The sequence below is a fragment of the Microcaecilia unicolor genome, chromosome 10 (assembly GCF_901765095.1).
Source record: "Microcaecilia unicolor chromosome 10, aMicUni1.1, whole genome shotgun sequence".
In the NCBI taxonomy this organism is placed as follows: domain Eukaryota; kingdom Metazoa; phylum Chordata; class Amphibia; order Gymnophiona; family Siphonopidae; genus Microcaecilia; species Microcaecilia unicolor.
The window spans coordinates 30,889,359-30,912,978 of NC_044040.1; the positions used below are offsets into that span (position 1 = coordinate 30,889,359).

Sequence of the window (23,620 nt, forward strand, 5' to 3'; positions counted from 1 at the left end):
GCGTGCAAGTATTTATGTAACTTGTGTTTTGGCATATGTGTCTTTACTCTGGGCTGTGTGGAAAATGACTGCAGGTACGTATTGGAAGTTTTTTTTTTTTGAGGTGCGGATTTAAGCCGTTCGTTGGGAAACTTTTCACTTCCAATCACAGACCTGCGGATCCTGAAGTGGAAACTTTGGAAAAATCCGGTTTAAAACGACGGATTTTTCCAGATCTCACGGATTCTGGACTACCTTAAAACGGAGTCTTCTTTTTGATGGACTGCTGCTGTCATTGTGCGAGGAGCCCCGTGCTGCCGTGATCCGTCCTTCTCTGCTGGGTCCCCCTATAACGCGCTGTTGATGTCCTGACCTGTGGGGGCAGGACACGGTAGAGAATGATAGAATAGGTCAGCGCGGTGCTTCCCGCATGACAGCATCGGCTGCGGCAGTCAGAATAGAGTACAGCCTGTTGGGGCTGGGAAAGCGTGATGGTGAAAACTACTATATGGGTAGGGTGGGGGGAGAGCGAGAGAGGGACAAAGCTGGATAAATATTTTTCAGTAAGGAGAAAATAGTAGAGGGGGTGAGGGAGGGGCAGTGGAAGAAGAGAGATGCTGTAAACAATGAGGGTAATGGAAGAGACACACAGTGGAGATCAAGGGGACAAAAAGGAGAGACTTGCTTAACATCAAGGGACCAGGGAAGGAGAGACATGTTGGAAATTATCATGTGGAAAGACGGCGAGCCATGTTGGAAACAATGTAGGGGAAAAGGAAGAAGGAAGATCCTGGAGATTCTTGGGGGGAAGAAGGAAGGAGAGCGAAGGTGGAAATCAAGGGAGGGAGGGAAAACAGATGCTGGTAATCATGGGAAGAGAGAAGGGAGGATAGATTCTAGTACTCATGGGAGGGGAGAAGGTAGGAGACATGCTGTGAATCACGGGAAGGAAAAAAGGCAAGAGATGCAGGAGTTCTGAGGGGGAGGAGAAGAACAAAATGCTGGACATGGGGAGGGGTTGGGGTGGAGAAAGGATAAAAATGTACAATATAGTGGAAGTTGGGAATGAGAGAAATGCTGGATGCCATGGAGTGTCATGAGACACAGGGGATGGATACTGAAGAATGGAATTGTAGCATGGTTTAGGGGCATTGAGGGTTCCGAGGTGGGGGTGGTGACAGAGAGAGGCTTGTGTCCCCTTAAACCAAGAGCATGTCTTTGGTCACAAATCTACATATTTCAAAAAAGAAGACAAAAGGCTAGGGGGCTCCACACACACCAGAACTTGCAACGGGTTGGTGGCTCACTTGCCTGTGGCCTTTGTTCCCCTTTTCCCCATATTTTCCACCCCTAACAACGGGGCTAGAGCCAGTCGTTTCAAGCACAAACTAACACCAGAAGGGCTGGATCCACCTAGATCCAGTATTTATTTCTACAAAAAGGGCTTGATCCACCTGGACCTGCCCAAATTCCCACCAGAAGGTCTGTATCTACCAGGGTCCATCACTCATTCCCACCAGAAGGGCTGGATGCAATTGAATCTTGGACTCCTTCTAACCAGACGGTATGGACCCACCCGGATCAAGGTTCATCCCCCCCCCCCCCCCCCCCAAAGGGCTGGATGCACCCAGTTTCTGCACTCATTCAGACAAAAAAAGCTGTATTCACATGGATATAGCTCCCATTTCAATTAGAAGGGCTGAATCTACCCGTGTCCAGCAATAGTTTCCTAACATATGGACTGTATCCACAAGGATCCGTAAGCTAATCCCACCAGAAGGGCAGGTTCGACTCATATACTTTCCTACATAGAGAGTAATTTTACAACAGGTTACTTATGTGTGAAAGCCAAGTAAGCAACTATTTCAAGCCTGTTTTATAGACCCAGAAGCTTGTATGTCTTTATAAAATTACCCCCCCCCCCCCCAAAAAAAAAAAAAACCTTATAGAAATCACAGCTATAAAGAAGTCATGGCAATGGTCTCCCCAGAAAGTTTTGCATGAAGGAGTAGCATGGTGGAGGCAGATGAGTAATGTGCAGTATTATAACATTTTCTGTTAAGTTACTTGGGTGATCAGTAAAATCAGCCAGGTAGCCCACCCATTCAAAAAGTCCTGGGGATAAAACTGCGTTGAACACTTACATCTGCTCGGAAGCAGGTGTAAATGTATATGTTTAAATCATAACCCCACCCAAATTCTGCCCCTAAAATGCATATACCCAAGGAGGATTTGGGGGGACACCGGTGCCGGAAAGAATATTTGAAGCGGGGGAGTCGGAGAAACTAAACAAATTCTCTGTAACCTTGGAGGATGTAATGGGTCAGTTCAGCAAGCTGAAGAGTAGTAAATCACCGGGACCTGATGGTATTCATCCCAGAGTATTAATAGAACTAAAAAATGAACTTGCGGAGCTACTGTTAGAAATATGCAATCTGTCCCTAAAATCGAGTGTAATACCGGAAGACTGGAGGGTAGCCAATGTTACTCCGATTTTTAAGAAAGGTTCCAGAGGAGATCCGGGAAATTATAGACCGGTGAGTCTGACGTCGGTGCCGGGCAAGATGGTGGAGGCTATTATTAAGAATAAAATTGCAGAGCATATACAAAAACATGGACTGATGAGACAAAGTCAGCACGGATTTAGTGAAGGGAAGTCTTGCCTCACCAATCTAATGCATTTTTTTGAGGGGGTAAGCAAACATGTGGACAATGGGGAGCCGGTTGATATTGTATATCTGGATTTTCAGAAGGCGTTTGACAAAGTGCCGCACGAAAGACTCCTGAAGAAATTGCAGAGTCATGGAATCGGAGGTAGGGTATTATTATGGATTAAGAACTGGTTGAAAGATAGGAAGCAGAGAGTAGGATTGCGTGGCCAGTATTCTCAGTGGAGGAGGGTAGTTAGTGGGGTCCCGCAGGGGTCTGTGCTGGGTCCGTTGCTTTTTAATGTATTTATAAATGACCTAGAGATGGGAATAACTAGTGAGGTAATTAAATTCGCCGATGACACAAAATTATTCAGGGTCGTCAAGTCGCAGGAGGAATGTGAACGATTACAGGAGGACCTTGCGAGACTGGGAGAATGGGCGTGCAAGTGGCAGATGAAGTTCAATGTTGACAAGTGCAAAGTGATGCATGTGGGTAAGAGGAACCCGAATTATAGCTACGTCTTGCAAGGTTCCGCGTTAGGAGTTACGGATCAAGAAAGGGATCTGGGTGTCGTCGTCGATGATACGCTGAAACCTTCTGCTCAGTGTGCTGCTGCGGCTAGGAAAGCGAATAGAATGTTGGGTGTTATTAGGAAGGGTATGGAGTCCAGGTGTGCGGATGTTATAATGCCGTTGTATCGCTCCATGGTGCGACCGCACCTGGAGTATTGTGTTCAGTACTGGTCTCCGTATCTCAAAAAAGATATAGTAGAATTGGAAAAGGTACAGCGAAGGGCGACGAAAATGATAGTGGGGATGGGACGACTTTCCTATGAAGAGAGGCTGAGAAGGCTAGGGCTTTTCAGCTTGGAGAAGAGACGGCTGAGGGGAGATATGATAGAAGTGTATAAAATAATGAGTGGAATGGATCGGGTGGATGTGAAGCGACTGTTCACGCTATCCAAAAATACTAGGACTAGAGGGCATGAGTTGAAGCTACAGTGTGGTAAATTTAAAACGAATCGGAGAAAATTTTTCTTCACCCAACGTGTAATTAGACTCTGGAATTCATTGCCGGAGAACGTGGTACGGGCGGTTAGCTTGACGGAGTTTAAAAAGGGGTTAGATAGATTCCTAAAGGACAAGTCCATAGACCGCTATTAAATGGACTTGGAAAAATTCCGCATTTTTAGGTATAACTTGTCTGGAATGTTTTTACGTTTGGGGAGCGTGCCAGGTGCCCTTGACCTGGATTGGCCACTGTCGGTGACAGGATGCTGGGCTAGATGGACCTTTGGTCTTTCCCAGTATGGCACTACTTATGTACTTATGTACTTATGGTTAAAAGTATGCACATTCTTGTCACTATGTGTGTTTTTATGCACATAAAGCATAGGGTAATTTTTATAAGAATACTTTTCTGCATGTAAAATCCTTCATAAAATTATACCCTTATTGCACGCCAAAATTTACAGACATTGCCTGCATCCATTAGAGTAGGAGTGGAGGAGTAGCCTAATGGTTAGCGCAGTAGACTGAGCTCCTTATGATCCTGGGCATTGCCCTAGGTACAAAAAGTTAAGATTGTGAGCTCAATAGGGTCAGAGAAAGTACTTGGCTATAATAAATGTAAACCACTTTGGTTTTATCATAGAAAAACAGTATATCAATTCCATGGCCCTGACCCTAGGTTCTTGAACGGTTTATTATTATTATTAGCATTTGTATAGCGCTACCAGATGCACGCAGCGCTGAACACCTGATACAAAGAGACAGTCCCTGCTCAAAAGAGCTTACAGTCTAAGTAACACAGACAAGACAGTTACGGGTGAGGAAAGTAATGGGTGAGAAGGGAGTAAGGGACAAGGGGAGGGCAATTGTAGCTAGGAGCTAAAAGCAGCAGTGAAAAGGTGGGTTTTCAGCATAGATTTGAAAACAGGTAGAGATGGAGCTAGACGTATAGGCCTAGGAAGTTTATTCCAGGCATAAGGTGCCGCGAGAGAAAAGGAGCGAAGCCTGGAGTTAGCAGTGGAGGAGAAGGAGGGCGACAAGAGAGATTTGTCAAGCGAGCGGAGTTCACGGGGAGAGATGAGAGCGGAGAGGTAATGGGGGGCTGCAAAGTGGATGCATTTAAAGGTCAGTACGAGAAGTTTAAATCAATGATGGGCAACTGTAGTCCTCGAGGGTTCCAAAAAGGTCAGATTTCTGCATGAAATAGTTGTATATTACCTCACTTGCAATCTCTCGTACTTGTGGAGGTACTTTCAGCTGCTTGCGGCAACACTTTAGGTGATCTGGGTGGGCTCTGGATTTCTACAGCTGGCAGGGTAGGAGCCAATAGAAACAGCTTTTTTCCATTGTGGCCAAAACTGTCTGAAAGGTTTCAGCTGAAACTGAAAACTTAAGTTTGGTTATGTGAGGGCTGCTGGGGATTGTTAGAGCTTGCAGTCTGCATCCCTCTGCTAAATCCACAGTATCCAAGCCAGAATATAATAATGCAGATAATGAAAGACAGTGTTTCATCTCCAAGCAAAATAGCCTCCACACACATGGATGACAGCTAATGAAAACGGAACCCAAAAATCATGGTTCTTTTACAGTGGCTGACTTTGCACCCTACTTGGAGTGGCAGCTGACATCATAACTCCACAGAGAGGCTAATTCCAAAGAAACTCACCCCAAATTTACAGAGTGAAATTCCTGCCAAAATGTTGTTTCAAAAGCATTTATTTGGTGCAGTCCACTAACCATATAAACTATTGAGCTAGATTATAACTGCATTACTTGCAATCGCAGTACAAAAAAAAGAATATGGACACCCCTGTGCCAAAGAGCCACTTTTAAACTCAAGATAGTGAATAAGTTAATGATCTGATCTTTATAAATAGCTACTTGTTTCAGCCTTTTGGTGGCCTTGACATGGCTAAATATACTCTTACGGTTTCACTTTTTATTTTCTGGGAAGTCATTTCTTATAAATTGAGCTTCATACTATATTGTTGTTTATGTAGATCTTATGAAAGAGATTTTTTCAGCTTAGAACTACTCTCTCCCTCATTCTAATCGTACATGTACAATTTAATAGTTAGGACCCTTTTACTAAAGCTTAGCATGCGCTAATTGCAAAGATGCCTATTTTGTACCTATGGACATCTTAGCATTTAGTGTGCACTAATTCGATTAGCACACGCTAAGCTTTAGTAAGAGGGCCCCTTACTGTGCAGAATTGCGTCTGCAGATTATAGAATACCTACAGTTGCATGTGTAACTTGACACAGCTGCTAATTGGTGATAATTTTTGAAGATAATTGGCACTAATTTGTAGTTACATAACTGCACTTGGTTGGTATTCGATAACCTTAGCGCACAAACTCTTTATAACTGCTAGGGGGATGTGGATGTGGGAGGGGGATGCCCAGAACTTATGCTTTAAGGTTATAGAGTACCAGCAGTTACATGCACAGCTGTGATGTTTAGTCATGGACGTTTACATCAGCCATTGACATGATGTGAGGGGTCATCCTAAATACCAACGTATGCTAGTATTCTATAAAGGCAGTTATGCACTTAGGGGGTCTTTTACTAAGCTGCGGTAGCATTTTTAGCTCGTAGTAGAAATTAGCTGGCTGTAAACGCCCAAAGGAATATAATAGGCATCTCGGTGTTTACCACCAGCTGATTTCTACCAAGAGCTAAAAAAACACTACCACGGCTTAGTAAAAGACCCCCTTAGCGTGCAGCACCCCAGCACCTCACTTTTGGCAACCTGTGGAGAATTACCCCCTGTAAGTCTTATTTAAAGAGGCCTATCGTTTTGTTAGTTTTGGGAGGTGGGTGTTTTTATTATCTGTCCAGAATGCAGGCATTATTAGTTTCCTCATCATCTTGGTGCCAGTCTGCTCAGCAATTCTCAATTTTCCTTGCATAATATTTATTGCTTTCTGTTTGGAATGCTAAAAATAATTTTAGAAAAGCTTTTTTCAGAAAGATGGACAATGCTTATCAAATTTTGTTTTGTTTTTTTTTCTTCCTAAAATAGGATTTTGTCGTAGTCTTCCTTTTTTTTAGCAAAAATGGAGACTGTTGAAATGAGCATATCCCTCAAACGGCCTCTTCCAAAGGAAGACCGAACTAGTGATGAAGAAGCTAAGCGGCGAAAGGTCTTAGAACCGTGTTTGGCAGGAGATCCATCAGAGAATGGAGAACAGAGAGCGGATGATGAGATTGAGCCATCCGTAAAACCAGAGAGAGAGGAAGAGAAGATTGCTAGCAAAAATGAGGAAGACGGTGAAGAAGATGAGAAGCTGGATGATGAAGATGTGGACACTGAGAGCTTTGCAGACATGATGAAGCATGGGTTGACAGAATTTGATGTTGGCATTACAAAATTTATTAGTTCTCATGAAGGGTTTTCTGGAATTCTAAAGGAAAGGTAGCTGTTGTTTTTGTAATTTTGCACCCTATTGCTGTCAGGCTCTTTATTGATTGTAATAGTAATTTTTTTTCCTCTATTGTCCTATCTGTTAAGTTGCCACTAGGATCAGACTCTGGTCCCATCTGCTGTTAAGAGTGTAGCTTGAGAGTTTTCAGAACCTTGGTAACACTGTCTACCTCCTGCTACGCCCTAGGGAATTATAGTGGCGTAATTTGCAGTAATGTGCATAGTTCTGGTAATTTTCAGAACTCCTCATGGTAGAATCTCCAGCACCATGCCCACCTGCGCAGTCCATTCTCCTGATTCCAATACCACCTCTCAGGTGCCTCTTAGTTAACAACATCTCCAGCAATGTCGTAGAGTAGCAGGAAGGGAAGCAGCTCTGCTGTACATATACAGAGGTCATTCAGGCATAAGAGAAGAGAGGGTTGGAAAAATCAAGATGTTGCAAAGCAAGAGACTGATTTAGGGAAATGGGGCTGGAGGAGAGGGTGAGAACCTGAGTCGAAGATAGAAATGGCAGCAAAACTGATGGGGCAATAGGAGTCTGGAAAGAAAATGAGATGGGGAGATTTGGAATAAGCTCTGAAGAAGGTGGTACATTATGTGGGTAGAGGAAATGGTCAAAATGGGAAGGACAGCTGCCTACAGGTAAAGAAGGTAGGGGTAAGCAGTTGTGTTAGGGAGAGAACTATGGAAAAAACACATGAGAGAAAGGACAACAATGTTTATAGTGTGTAAAAATAAAAGCAATTGTTTTTCTGCATATACTTTAAATAATTTTTCCGTGCATTATTCCATGAGGTGTATCCTATGTACCACTGAACATAACACACCTAACCTCTGGACAATTCTGTGCTCATATGCTCAAAGCTTTTCATGTATGGTAAAACTAGGGCAGGATTAAGGATTAGGCAAATTAGTCACATGCCTAGAGTCTAATTGTTTAGAATGGCCCTCTTAGGTGTGGTAATGCAGTGGCTCCCAACGCAGATTTTTGCCCTGGTAAATTGTAAGGTCTTTGAGCAGGGACTGTTTTTCTTCTTTGTTTGTGCAGCGCTGCGTACGCCTTGTAGCGCTATAGAAATGCTAAATAGTAGTAGTAGTAGTCTCTTGTAATCAGAGGTGATATTGTGATGTCATAATGCCTCAGGCCACCAATAAGAGCCAACCTCATCAGTGATGTCACAATGGCCTGATTGTCCTATACTTGGCTCACTTTTATTACATAGCTCTTTGAGCAGGGACTGTCTTTCTTCTATGTTTGTGCAGCGCTGCGTACACCTTGTAGTGCTATAGAAATGCTAAATAGTAGTAGTAGTAAATACAAAAGAGAAACGGAGCTGCCATTACCCATAGAGGTCTGTCTGTTCTTCCAAACCCCTGAGCATTGTCTCCAGATGGCAGGAATAGGAGGCAAGCATCATTTTTTTCCTGCTGTGGCCTCATCTGGTTTTCTGCTGTGGTCTGAACCACATGGGGCCCTGTTCATGAAAGTCTTAACATTTATTTATATTACCAAGGTTGGGGGAGGGGGATTATTCACTTGTTTACCTAGGGCTCACCAAGGAGTTAATCCTGCCCTGGGTAAAGCCATTATCAAAGAATGCCATATTGCAGGTGTTTCAAATACAGGCTGCAGCACTCGGTACAATTATCTATTGCTAAACCCTAGGAAATGTGTGTTGAAGTCACATTCCATTGTGGATTCTTGATTTCTGTAGTCTTGCTTATGAAAGGTTGTTTTCCTGTTGTTTTTTTTAACCTAGATCAGCTAAGCTTTCATATTAATACCTTAGGCTGACCTCTTTTTTTCTAGGCTTGGTTAATAAGTGAGTTTCTTTTTTAGTGAGGTTGGTTGGAGTACAAGTGGTGAAGTTTGATTAGGACCTCTTTGGGTATTATGTTGACTTCAGATTATTTCCTTCCCTTTTTCTTTTTTCAGTATTGAGGATTGATTATAATTTGATTGATTTAGAGGAATTATGTTTTGTTTTGGTTTTTTTAAAATTTCTTAGTTTTATGATTTTGTTGATTACCTAGAATTATTTTGTGTATTAAGCAGTGAAAATACTAACACATAAATAATGCCTTAGGCTAGCAAAAGAAGTGCAAGTCCCACCCATGTTTTATCTTCTGCATCTTGACTCACTGTAATATTTAACTAGGGCAGGGCTTCCCAACTCCTTTTTATTTTGCTGCACACTTTTGCATTTGTTGAGTCCTCATAGCATACCAGATCAAATTATGTACAATCCCCACTGCTCATTCCTTCTGACCAGCAGAAGAAGAGCACAGTCTTCCATCTGAAATTGCAAGGATTGCATGTCATACAAGACTATAGGGCTCCATGTATTCAGATATAAGATTGAATCCTCTACCAGCGGGTGTACACCTATCAGATCATATATTTCAGTCAGTAACTTGAAAATATCTATGACTGGGATAGAAGTGAAAGGAGCTAGAGCAGGGTTGGGGGAGGGCTCTTCTTTGATCTACAGGTTTTGTTCCAATCACACTTTTTCTCTCCTACCTGTGGATGACAGGAGGAGGGGGCAGATTAAGAATCATATTGACTCCTTGCACTGTTGCAGACTCTTTACCCCCCCACCCCACACCCCCAAGAGGAGATGAGGATGAAGCAGGAAGCCTGTGAGGCACTGTCTTATAGAGATGGGCAAATGCCTCATGAAACCACGCCAAGCTATATCTCTGGCTGTCACCATACCAAATTGAGAAGCACCAGTCCAGGAAATATCCTGTTTAGAAGGAATGGTTTCTGCGAAATCTTAGCAGAGATTAGGTGGCGACCCCGGTAATTGGGAAACAAAACCGGTACTGGGCAGACTTCTACTGTCTACGCCCTGATCGTGACTGAATAGATAGGGATGGGCTGGAGTGTAAATTTTAAGGGGCTTCAACGTTAGCTTCAGAACTTAGTACAAAAACAGTGCTGGGCAGACTTCTATGGTCTATGCCGTGAGAATGGCAAGAACAAATCAAACTCGGGTATACATATAAAGTATCGCATACCATGTAAAATGAGTTTATCTTGCTGGGCAGACTGGATGGACCTTACAGGTCTTTATCTGCCGTCATTTACTATGTTACTATGTAGTTTCTGCTTCAACCCTGCTGTCAGTCCTATATAGCGTTAATATTTTAGATCGAGTTAATCTTCTCATTGATGAATCATAAAGGAAATTCATTTTTATAGTGAAAACTGTGTGTAATTGTCCACTGATCCCTAAATCAATTAACATCTTCCCGGTATGTTTCCTTCCATTAGATATTCAGATTTTGTTGTTCATGAAATAGGAAAAGATGGCAGTGTAAGCTATTTAGATGACTTATCTGTTCCAGTAGATAATGAGGTAAGTTTTATGTAACTTTTGTTTTACTGGCTCAGTGCTACAGTTTAATTTATGGATTACTATATGCGCATAATTTATATGATGATGCCTTTTTTAGGATCCCCCAGATGAAATTTTTTCAGTTCTGACTGCTGACGACAAGCAGCATTTGGAAGAACTTCAACTTTTCAAGAACAAGGAAACTAATTTTTCTATAGAGGTACAGTAAACACACACTGTTCTGTTTTAAGTGATAGACATGAATATTTCTTTGTAAAATTATTAAAATGAAGCTTGATTTTAGAAAAAAAACAGGTCAAAACAAACTGAAGGAACTGTTAGAAAAGTCCATTTAGATGTCTTAAGCATGCAAAATAGAATGCAAAACAGTTTTTGTGAGACTTTCCTATTAAGATCATGGGACACAAGAGTGTATGGGTTTTTGGGACAGGACTGATTCCTTAACTGTATTTCTCTACCATAGATAATAAATAAGGAGCACAAAAAAATGGATTTCCCATATCTAAAGTGTGCCATTTTATCAAGCTTTTAGCTCTCTAGTTCATTCCATGTGGAAACCTCCCCTCCACACTGAATTTATTTTTGGGTAGTATGGGACTCATAAACTGCTAAACAACCTTTTTTTTTGTAAACCTACATGTTATAAAGTGGATTTTATGTTTAAACATTTTTATTGATATTTCAGCATGTTATTCCAAAACAATATATTTTACTGAACTTGTTCACACACGCATCATGTTGTATAAATCCAACACTTTACTGAACAGCTTCTCACCCTTTTTAACTTTTTCTCCCCTATCCCCTAGTTCCCTTCTACCCCCTTTCCTACATTTTATATTACAACATTATTTTTTGATGACAGTTCAGAGGAACTTTCCCCACAATATGATATCAACTACTACAATTCCACTATGCAATGGTCCTCCGTTATATCAAACAACTACAGTCCATTATCAAACTTTATTTCCCCCCCCTTTCCCCCCTCTCCCTCCCAACACGTATCCGCTGTTCCACTTTGATCTGTTCCCCTGTTAAAGTGGATTTTAAACCTTGTGACTTATCTTTCCCATCTCTTAGCCTGGCTGGAGAACTGATATCCATTTACTTTTTTCCCCAAACAGGTTGTAGAAGACACCAAAGAAAAGAGAACTGTTATCCACCAAGCTATAAAAACTTTGTTTCCTGGGTTAGAAACGAAAACTGAAGACCGAGATGGAAAAAAGTACATTGTAGCATACCATGCAGCAGGGAAAAAGGCACTGGCAAGTGAGTTATTGCATTGTGTGGACAGTATTTTGTAGAGAGAGAATGTTTTATTCATATTTTGTGATGCTGTATTTTGTGACTTGGTGAGAATATTTCTCCATTCTATACCAGTGTACAGGTAACATGAAAGCGTGGTGTCTGTCCAATGCTGTTTCATGCTGTGAGACTCAAAGGTGATATCCTGAGGCATGGGCTTCCTTAACAGCAAACTCTGCAGTGAGTCTGTTTATGAAGTGCAGCAGTGGAGGAGTGGCCTAGTGGTTAGGGTGGTGGACTTTGGTCCTAGGGAACTGAGGAACTGAGTTCGATTCCCACTTCAGGCACAGGCAGCTCCTTGTGACTCTGGGCAAGTCACTTAACCTTCCATTGCCCCATTTAAGCCGCATTGAGCCTGCTATGAGTGGGAAAGCACAGGGTACAAATGTAACAAAAATAAAATAGATACTATTGGAGATTCTACATGGAATGTTGCTACTATTGGAGATTCTACATGGAATGTTGCTATTCCACTAGCAACATTCCATGTAGAAGGCTGCGCAGGCTTCTGTTTCTGTGAGTCTGACGCAGGACGTCAGACTCACAGAAGCAGAAGCCTGCGCGGCCACATTGGTGATCTGCAAGGGCCGACTTCCTCATGGAATGTTGCTAGTGGAATAGCAACATTCCATGTAGAATCTCAAATAGTAGCAACAGTGGAGGAGTGGCCTAGTGGTTAGGGTGGTGGACTTTGGTCCTGAGGAACTGAGTTCGATTCCCACTTCAGGCACAGGCAGCTCCTTGTGACTCTGGGCAAGTCACTTAACCCTCCATTGCCCCATGTAAGCCGCATTGAGCCTGCCATGAGTGGGAAAGCGCGGGGTACAAATGTAAAAAAAAAAAAATAGTCCCCATTACGAATACTTGGAGCTACAATAAATAATGCACCTTACTGTACACTGCATCTTAACAGTAGACCCCTCTGTGCTTTAGACTTGTAGCCATATAGTGGAACTTTATGAAGAACTAAACTTAGACGGTAAACCCTGCAGGGACAGGAAAATACCTACCGTAATTTGCCATGAGCTACAACTGGAAAAGGCCGTAGCCAAATCCAAAGTTCCTTCCCTAAAAAAAAATAAAGGAGGCGCACTATAGACCACAAGCACATTGGTACATTGTAATCTATTACTAGAAAATTGAAATTTAATACAAGGATTAGTCTGTGAAGTGGAAAGAAATAAAGGTCTTTTAGTACAGTATTTGTTTCTTGGTATACGTGTGCATGAATCCACTTTCAGACAAAGTTCTAGATGTGAGTGAGAGGCAAGGGCGGTTTCCCTTTTGAAGGAATCATACCCATGTTTTATTGGATAAGAAATGTTCTCATGGCATCATAATAAAACCATGAATAAATGGGTTGATTTCAGCAAGTAGTATAGAAAAGGAGTGAAATATATGTTTGAAAAATGATGAGAGATTCTTTATACAGAGTCAAGTGACCTTGCTTAGGTGTATGTTCATCTGTGGATCAACTCACGTGTAAAGTATTGTGAGAGATGCTTCCACACATCTTCCCAACCCTGATGGCACATATGCCTTTGCCAGGTAAGATTACTGGGGAAAGTCTCCATACCATTCTTTCAGCCATCTTGCTTCCTTTGCATCGGGCATCTGTGTCATCTCAGACCGTGATACCAGTCCCTGGGTCGTCTGCTTGATGGAGTTAATTTGAGCAGGAAAAGCAAGGAAATCTTGTTAGTTCATTTTCTACCCAAAGCAGGAGAGGTAATGTTGGGGAAGCAGGATTTGGATTTTATGAAGAAAGGAACTCTAATAAGCAGTGTAATCTCTCTATGTTAACACTCGATGTTTCCACGCAGTAGCGTCCAGTTTGGGCTGCATTGCTTTACGTTACATCTCAGTATAGAATGTAACCAGTATAGGTGTAAATTGACAAGACATGGTGCTAACAGTTGACATAACTGAGGGTTGGTGACCTGGCTTGGACCATAGTGTTTCAGCACTGAGGATCTGGATTTGAATCCCCCATTCAAGATTAGTCAGATCTGGCCATGCTACAGAGGGGGAGTGTACCCTAGCTTGGAGAAGGGGGAAAAGGTGGCTGCCAGTATGTCATAGCTAATGAGTGGTATCAAAGTGGACCTCAAAGGATGCACCCCTTCAGCCCTTGTGCTGCCAAGGATTCCTGCCGCTGCCAAGCCATGTGGTCTGGAACGGAGGGAAAGAAGGTGGTAGGATAAAAAGGAAGGAAATCCTTAGGCCCTGAGTGGTTATTCGTATTATGATGGACTAAGGAGACGATCAGGAAGGGTCAGAATTAAAGAATCTGACATTGGTTTTGTTAAAGTAATGTTTATATATGTAATTAGTTTCATCTGAAAAAAAAAAAAACCCTACTCAAAAGAACAGTAGCATACAGCTGTCCCTGGAGCAGAAAGCGTGGCTTCCACTTTTGTTGTGCATTCTTTTATGATTACTTTTGAAGTTGTAAATGGACAGGACATGGTGCTAACAGTTGACATAAGTGAGGCCTGTGGTATGCAAGGTGTAATTTTATAACACAGCACCAATAAAAATGTCAACTACATGCCTGTTTTATAAAGGCCACATAAGTGGTAACTGTATGGACCTTTATAAAATAAGCCAATACAGTACACATGAACATGGGGAAGTGTAGTGACAGCAGCTGGCCTTACAGAATTTAAAGGGGGGGTTGGACAGATTCCTGAGGGAAAAGTCCATTGAACATTATAAATTTTTTTGTTTTTAGGGGGGGGGGGGTTGCCGGGTTCTTGAAGCTTGGATTGGCCGCTGTCGGAGACAGGATGCTGGGCTTGATGGACCCTTGGAGGCATATTTTCAAAGCACTTTGGGAGGCTAAGTTCCATAGGTTTCTATGGAACTTTGGGAGGCTAAGTGCTTTGAAAATAAGCCTCATGGTCTTTTCCCAGTATGGCGGTGCTTATGTACTTATGGGGATGCCACTGCTTGCCCCGGGATTGGTAGCATGAAATGTTGCTACTAATTGGGTTTCTGCCTGAATTGGCCACTGTTGGAAACAAGATACTGGGCTAGATGCACCATTGGTCTGACCCAGTGTGGCTATTCTTACGTTCTTAGGCTTCAAGAACTATAACCAGTAGTGGACAAATGCCTTACACAATGTCACACCTGCTTTGAGGCAAGCATAATTATATTCGTCTGGTGTGGACAGGACACATAATTCATAAAGTATGTGCATACATCTCAGCTCTGCCCTAGCTCCATTCAGACACCACACCTGGGAATGTCTGCATTCAGACTACATAAAAATAGAGTGCTCTTGCCGGCATGCATATTTATATACATGTATTTCCCCATGCTTACTTTAGAATAACTTTCTGTGGGTAAAATATGGTTTGGACTAGGAAAATACTTTGCAAAATTACCCCCAAACTGACTTGCTGAAGTTCTAAAAGGTTAGTGAGCAAACAGAACCTGAACTCAATGAGTCTTCCATGTTCTCCTGACTATAGGTAGCTTTTTGGAGAGATCATGAGTGTGTAGTCAAATTAGTTATACTGGTAGATTGATAAAAGCATCCCTTTCTATGTAAATGCAGCATGCCTGATTGAATAATCTCTCCAGAACGATGGACATGGTTCTTCTCACAGCAATATTTTTGTTGTAAATTTCCTCCATGCTGTGCAGTGTAAGGCATCCTTCAGAGGTGAAAGTTGTAATCTGGTGGTCTTTTCAGGCAAGTTCCATGTGCTGCAATGTTTGATAGCTGTTTGTAGGTAGCACTGTAGAATATACTACATTTCTGTAGATGATGGCAGATAAAGATCTGTATGGTCCATCCAGTCTGCCCAACAAGATAAACTCATTAGGTATGGTATGTGATACTTCATATGTATACCTGGTCTTGTTTGTCCTTGCCATTTTCAGGGCATAGATCGTAGAAGTCTGCTCAGCACTGTCCTTGTTCTCCAGCTTCTGAAGCTGAATCTGTCCAGCTACGATCAGAGCACAGACTGTACTAGCTTTGCTTCCCAATTACTGGTGTTGCGTCCTAATCTCTGCTAAGCATCTTTGGATCCATTCTTTCTAAATAGGATTCCTTTGGGTTTATCCCACGCATTTTTGTTATATTTTTAAGTGTTAAAATCACCCAAGTATAGAATAACTAACCTTATTGTATACTTGGGTGATTTTTGCATATATCTAACTCACCTCATGTTGTTTTGTATATTTTAAGTGTTGTACTCTGAAATGTAATTTTTTTAATTTGTTAAGTGTTCCAAAATGCACTCCTGTTTAGTAGACCATTTAATATTTTATTTTAATTACAATTGGTTCTGAAACTTAGTTTGAAGAATACTAATAGAGCAGGTAAACCAGTTTTTCACACAAGATTGTAGAAGGAATGAACATGTTCACTGCCTTGGGTGAATTTCTCTTCATAAAGGCAGTTAATAAATCCCAATAAAGAAAATTAAAGAAAAGGCAACCTTTTAAGGGGATGGGGAGGTAGTATTTTCCCTCTTTCTAAACTGTCTTTTTTTGTTACCTTTTTTAATCCACTGAATATCTCCTTTCTTCTGGAATCTTCTTCATGTCCCCTTTCTGAATGAGAGCTGAGCACTTCCTTGTGACACCCACAGTTTAGTATTGCTTTGATTCCTGTAGGAGTGTAAGATGACATTATGTGAGCCATTTAAGGATATGTGTGCTAGGAAAATGGAGGCTTTTTGAAAAATGAGCTTGTAGGAATAAAATGCCAGAGCAAAGGAGGCACCAGCAAACTTCCAGCCAGGGGAGAGGTATAGCAGAAGTTTGGATCTGTTTGAGAAACAACATGGTACAGCCTCTCTTTTAGAGGATTTATTGCAGAGCTTCCCAAACTGGGTCAGCACCCCAAATGGAGTCACAAAACTCGCAATTGGGGTTGCAACCTGAATGGGTTCTCGTAGGTGCATCATCATTTTGCATGTGGGGAGTGGGGGGGTTACACAGTTTTGTTTGGCTATGATCTTGGGATCATGGCCACAAAAGGATTGATAAGCACTAATTTATTGCACATTAGCAAGCTGTATACAGAAATCCTGTCCCTCCCAGCATCCCATTTTTAATTTCTGAATATCTTTCTCATTTCAGAAAGATTGCTCTTAAATGTAAACTAATTTGAAATGTTGAATTTTTAATTAGCCCCTACTTTCATTCCTACATGGAACTCATTATGCAATACTGACATAAGGCATGTATTAATACAGCCCCCCCCCCCCTTTATTAAATATATTTTCCAATGTTTTAAAATGGCTCATTCCTCATCAGTAGCTCTTTATTCCATCCCATCGCATCCCCAGGTTGCCTCAAAAAGAGTTGTAGATAATTAAAATTTGCTTCAAATGACTGGTTATGAGCTACCTTCACCACCCTTACCTTGCTTTCTTGTATAAAAAGTGGGGTTAGAAAGACTTTCAAACGCATTAGTTTTCACCTCTTTCTGTCTAATTTGCATTCTATGTGTAGATGAAATACAGCGTGTTTTGCGTTTGAAGGTACTCAGGTCTGTTTGCATGCTCTGTGTTTGTCAGTTGTAATGCAGTTTGCATGTTGACCATTTTTTTTATAGTAGTAAGTCTCTAACTTTTCTCATTCTTACCCATTTTAACATTTTTTTTTTACCTTGCCCTGCATAAACATAGATTTTATTAATCTTTTTTACTAGTACATCTTAAGATAAGGTCAGCAGCTCTAGCTGGAAATCTGTATGCCATATTTTATTAACACTTGTAGTTAAAATTTATAAGATGATTCTAATTTCAACAGACATTGAAATAGTAGTAAATCATTTTGATAACATATTTTTCATGCCTGATTAGCCAAGTTTCTCAGAAAAAATAAGCTTTGTATAGGTAAGATTTAAGAACCACAGTGTTATATTTACAATATTTTTTTGCATATCCTTTGTGTCCCTGATATTTCATTATCCATTTATCCATGCCTCATCTCACACGTTTTTCTTAAGAAACTGGATTTGAAATGCAGAAGGCTGTTGGGTTATAAAATAACAACGAGGCTTTAAGCTGGGTTTTTCTCTGTTTGTGGTTTTGCCATTTGGAATATACCTAGTGGTTAATTCTAATGACTTGACTTGTAGGGGAACTCTAGTCCCAAGACCTGGCCCAGTGAACCATCCACCTAGAGGTTGATATTCCAAATGATGTTGGCATTAATTGCATTTTATTTCAAAATTTAGAGCCAGGCGCCTTGGCAGCAAGGCCAAAGTTGTTTGCCTATAGCACCCATATTCATCACTATCTGGATAACTTTATCCATTTGTTGGACTGTGCAAATAACTGTCTGTATTTAAATGGATATTCATCGGTGCTTCTTAAAATATGAGGCAGTCTGAAAATTCAGCCTACAGATTGGTCATCTGCTTATCTTTATACAGTGGCCACCATTCTTGATATGTGTGTTTTTTTAAAGTTTCTAGCAGTTTCATTCTGTTTTAGCAATCATGTCCTTTTTCTTGCTAATCGGAGCTAGGATCCTTGGGCTATTCCTTGCTTGAGTATGTAAAGTTCAGTGGTCACTGCGAGGAGTCTCAAGCAATGTAGTTCATGCCCTCCTGTGCAGGCTATACTGAAGCCTTAGGAAACCACGCATGTGGTGGGTAATTTTATAACAGAGTGCCTAGGCAGGAAAGGCACATATGTTGTATGTGTTTTATAAAGGCAACATATGTACTTTTGTAACATTGCTTTCAAGGGAAAGTAGGTGCACACTGTGACACTTGCTCTTAGGCAGGGGTAATTTGTGTGTGTATATCTTCCAGAAAGACTAGACATTTATGAATGTTTGTTATGATCTTTGGGTGTAAGTGCCAATCCTTCCCCTGCTCCACCTATTCTCTCAGGAATGCCTAGATGTATATCCCATAAAACTGGGTGAGTGGGGACTAACTTTAAAACAGGAGCCTGTATGAAGTCCAGAAAGGTGCCTATGGTTATATAAAGGCTAATTAAAACGTTTTCTCAAAATTTCAGGTAAACACTATACTAGCACATCAAAAAGTATTTGAACAGATTCACTAAACCTACATTAGTTCATTTTCTTGGGCCATCGTACGAGAAGCTTCTCCGCTTGTATGACTTACATAGCTTCATAAAATAGATTTCTACACTAACCCCTCAGTACTGCAAAAATGTCATACAAATTTACATCTGAAGAAAGTGTCCCGCCCCCGTCATCACGTATTGACGCGGGGGTGGGACAGAGAGGGAAGTCTCTATTGCGCATTTGCAGGTGAGTACGGTCACTCGCCATTTATATGTTTGATGCTTCTACATTGCAACTCAACCCCACTCCACTCAAACTACACCCTTGAATACCTATGCGCAGCGCATGTATAAATATGCATATGGGGGAAGCCGCTGCTTGCCTCGGGATTGGTAGCACAGAATGTTTCTACTAACTGGGATTCTGCCAGGTAATTGTGACCTGGATTGGCCACTGTTGGAAGCAGGATACTGGGCTAGATGGACCATTGGTCTGACCCAGTATGGCTGTTCTTATATGTTTTTATACTGATAAAATTGCACAGCCAAATACACACATGTAAGAGCCCATTTCTGCATGTAAAACATGCTTTGCACACAGAAGATATTTGATAAATAATTTATTGCACCTCCCTTTAGAACTAGAAAATGCTTTTGTAAAATTACCCCCATGTGTGTGTGTGCTCTGATTTTTGTAGGTCCATACACCCCTATACATTATATAAGAGCCCGTTTAAGTTCATAAAATGCTGTTCTACATGCTGAAGTCCCTAGGGATTTTTTTTTTAAGCAGAGGTGTAGAATGTCAGATTACTAGGACAGTATAAAATATTTTTCTTTGAACAGTGGCTAATAGCTTTAAATGTTCTGTTCTCTGGATTATAGACCCAGTGTTTCCTGTGTTAATATCAAAATCATTGAGGGGTATAATTCATTATCCAAGATCACTCTGAGGCATATTTTCAAAGCACTTAGCCTTCCAAAGTTCTATAGGTTACTATGGAACTTTGTAAGGCTAAGTGCTTTGAAAATGAGCCCCTCTGTCATCTATCTTAACATGAGCAGGCACATTGATAATGAATCCTTGTGCCCACTTGAGTGGCACTAAACTAGAAAGCTTTGCAAGATGTAGATATGGTACCTGTCCTAAATACATTCTTTCCACTTCACGTTTTCCATGCATCTGAAGCAGATTTTCTTTTTCCACTTGATCATGGTTCCTTGCTGCCCAAGTTCATTTTGTCCATGTCTAAATTGCTGCTATTCACCACCTAGCTATTGGATGCCATTGATGCTACACACATGAATACCCATCCAAGCGTGTGCATGATAAACTCTTAAGACAGTATAAATTAAACATTGCTCTTTTGTGCTCTTAATGCTGTACATTCGGACAGAGGTCAGAACAGCCACAGGTAAGATATGTTGGCATTTCATGTACATATAATGAAATGCCACCCAGTCCCCTTTGAATAGTGTTAAAACAGCACAAGCTAATTTTGAAAAGAATCAGCGTGATTTTAATCTAATGGTTGTTAAAAGGAAAATTGATTACATGAAAGAGACATGCAAACCCTGTAACATTATTTAAAAACATGAATTTGCTCAAACATTCTCTCATTTTCCTGAGATAAGTTGGAACCAGTACTAACAGGCCATTTTTAGTTTATTCTCTTCCTTTAAGCATGGAGAATGGAATTAAAACTAAATGGACTGGTTCCCCGAGGAAAAATTATTGCTAAGTAATATATTGGAAGTTTGATATTTTGCACCTGTTTTCTTTTTGTTTTAAAGCACCAAGAAAGCACTCCTGGCCGAAAGCACGGGGAAGTTATTGCCATTTTATACTCTACAAGGAGAACAAAGATACTATGGATGCTATTAATGTACTATCCAAATTTTTACGGTTAGTATTGTGTGGGAATTTCATATCCTACGCCAGTGTTATGTGATGTATCTTAAACAGCAAGGTGACAGCTAGAGTTACGTCAGCGCACATTATTAGTAGCTAAGAGATCCTTTTACTAAGCTGCAGTAAAAAGCGGTCTTTAGCACGTCCTTATGCAGATATTTCACGCGTGCTAGGACCATTTTTACCACAGCTGTAAAAGCCTTTTTTTTGTAGTGTGTGTATTTTTTGCATTAATGGCTGCACGCTAACGTTGGCATTAGCATGTGGCCACTTTTTTTTTTTTAATTACCACGTGAGCACTTACCACCACCTATTTTGTGGCGGAAAGGGCTCATACGATATCTGTGTGCTAACCAGTTAGCACACGGCAATGTAGATGCATTAACAGTTAATGCAGAAACACCTATTCTCCATGCCCAACATGCCCCATCAAAAAAGAATTAGAAAAAATTTTTGCACGCAATTAGCACGTGCAGATTTTGATGTTACCGTAGAATACCTGCACGCATCCCGCTGTACTCCATTTTTTTTGCTGTGTTAGGCGCAGCTTAGTAAAAGGACCCCCTAATTCCATTGCCTAAAATGGGACCTGCGGCAATGTAGTGCACATTAATGACAGTGTGCGCCAGTGGAATAGTGCGCATTAGTAACTCCAGCTGTTTGTTAGCAGAAAACTCTAGGAGAAATGTTTTGGGAAAGTGAGAGATTATTCTTTAATCCAGCAAATTTTCTGCAGTACCTGATGGAATCTGTTACCAGAGTGAACATTGGCCTTAGTTTCAATGAATTGGGGTTGTTGGATTTTGTTGTTTTGTTTTTCTTGATGTACGGGGTTGATTCTGGGGGGGGGGGGGGGGGGGGGGGGGGCATTTTGTGTTTTCCAGGTGCCCTGAAGTGCCTGGAAGTGGGTTTGACATTTACTGCTGAGGTGAACCTTAAGGGGGGGGGGGGGGGGATAAGGGGAAAGTAGTGGGGAGAGGGATGTTGGGGGGGGGGAAGAGATCATAGAGGGTAGGATGCGGAAGGGGTTTTGTATGTACTTATTTGAGCATTTAATAAACATATAGGACTAGATTCTATAAATGGTGCCTAAAAAATCAGCGCTGAAAAAACCCGCTTAAGTGGTCTTCTATAGGCTGTTCCTAAAGTTCAACGCATTTTGTAGAATTAATTCTTAAGCAGAGAGGTCGTGTGTAAATTTTGGTACTGCCATTTGCACCAATGAAATGTGGTGCAGGTGCCTGTACCTAAATGTTTGCATGGAGCACCATTACTCTATAATTATGCACATAACTCAAAACCACACCCCCCGATCTGCCCTGAAATGCCCATGACCCTCCCATTTCCACGCTCCCTTTTTTGGGCCGCCTGTAAATTTTAGGCGCGGATCTTGTGCCTAACTTTAGGCACATAATACCCAGTTATATCTAATTAGTGCCAATAATTGCTTGTTAAAAAGCCAGTAATTGGCTTGTTATTTGGGTTTCTGCCAGGTATTTATGACCTGGCTTGGCCACTGCTGGAAACAGGATACTGGGCTAGATGGACCATTAGTCTGACCCAATATGGCTTTTCTTATGTTCTCTTTATAATATCTTTTTTTTTTTTTTTAATGTTTGAATATTTTATTGAGCATCATTACAATACAACAATGTAAACTTCTTCATTTTTCTCCCACATTTCCCCCCCTCCTCCCCCTCCCAGCTCTATGTCAACTGTCCTTATTGGGTTAATCGCTTAAATCGAGACCACAGTTCAGAAGATGGGCTGTACCTTCCCATTCTTTTGTCCGTTAGTTGCTCCAATTCCCCGACCAGGGAAAGTTTCAGAGTCCAGTCCAGCTCTGAGGGAGCCATCTGTTTCTTCCAGTGCATTGCAATGACACTCTTAGCCGCTGTTAAACAAATCCTCTTTAGGCGCCTCTGCCATTTAGTTCCTCTTCTGTTACCGAGACCCAAAAGACACCAATGCGGCGTACATTGAAACGGCTTATTCGTACTTTCTGAAATTTTTGTCGTTACTGTCTTCCAGAATGTTTGTAAAGTCCGGCACGACCACCAAATATGCAAAAAAGTCCCCTCCTCATCTCCACACCTCCAACACAGTGAGGATGCCGAGGAGAACATAGCATGTAGTCGATGCGGGGTGTAATACCACCGCGACAATATCTTAAAAGCATTTTCTTTTAACAACACACAATTCGAGGCTTTTTTGACTTCTATTACTATAGCCTTCCACTCATTTACTGTAAATTCCCTTTGCAGATCCTGTTCCCATTTTATCATATAAGCACATTTCTCAAAAGATCTACCTCTGATCAATTTGTACAACATAGATATAACTCTTCTCATTTTCCCCAATGATCCCCACAAATTTTCAAGTTCCTCGTATTCTCCCGGGTCCCTTTTCAACCACCCTTGTTGGCTCATATAATGCTTGACTTGTATATAAAAATAAGTATCTCCCGCACCTCCCCCACACTGTTCCCGGATCTCCTCTAAGGGTCTTAACTCCCCATCATCCAGAAGATCCCTAAAACAAATCAACCCCTCCTCTTCCCACCACCCTGCAACCTGGTGGCCCATTCCCACTTGAAAAGCCGGTTCCCAACCTATACCTGCCATTGTGGAAGTTTTCCTCTTTATCCAGAACCTGGTTCTGAAAGAAGCCCACAAGGTCAACAGATGGTTCACAAATGGATTCGTTGTCATTTGGCCATATACCCTCGGTTCTAATGAAGCCCATATAACCGACTTCAACTTATAACCCTGCACCATCTCTTGGTCTAAACTAGCCACCACCGATGGAGGCTCCTGACTCCATGCCACCACAAACTTTACCTGTGCAGCCCAAAAGTACCATTCCAAATTGGGCACCCCCCTCCCTCCCAGGTCCACCGACTTCCACATCAATTTCCTATGTATTCTCTTTATAATATCTTACTTTTAGAGGGG

At 41.4% G+C, this 23,620-nt stretch overlaps 1 protein-coding gene across 3 annotated transcripts in view; it reads left to right on the forward strand.

Moving 5' to 3' along the window:
• Positions 1 to 23,620, forward strand: part of PUS7 (pseudouridine synthase 7) — a 66,275-nt gene that overhangs the window by 180 nt on the left and 42,475 nt on the right. The window contains exons 1-6 of one of the 3 annotated variants that reach the window (XM_030216038.1): positions 44 to 74; positions 6,670 to 7,062; positions 10,355 to 10,439; positions 10,537 to 10,638; positions 11,561 to 11,705; positions 20,549 to 20,660. In XM_030216038.1, the coding sequence (XP_030071898.1) occupies positions 6,704 to 7,062; positions 10,355 to 10,439; positions 10,537 to 10,638; positions 11,561 to 11,705; positions 20,549 to 20,660 (803 nt within the window). In that variant the 5' untranslated portion in view covers positions 44 to 74; positions 6,670 to 6,703. Of the gene's footprint in view, positions 1 to 43; positions 75 to 6,668; positions 7,063 to 10,354; positions 10,440 to 10,536; positions 10,639 to 11,560; positions 11,706 to 20,548; positions 20,661 to 23,620 lie in introns of those variants that run through there. The other 2 variants (XM_030216036.1, XM_030216037.1) reach the window with 2 other exon arrangements.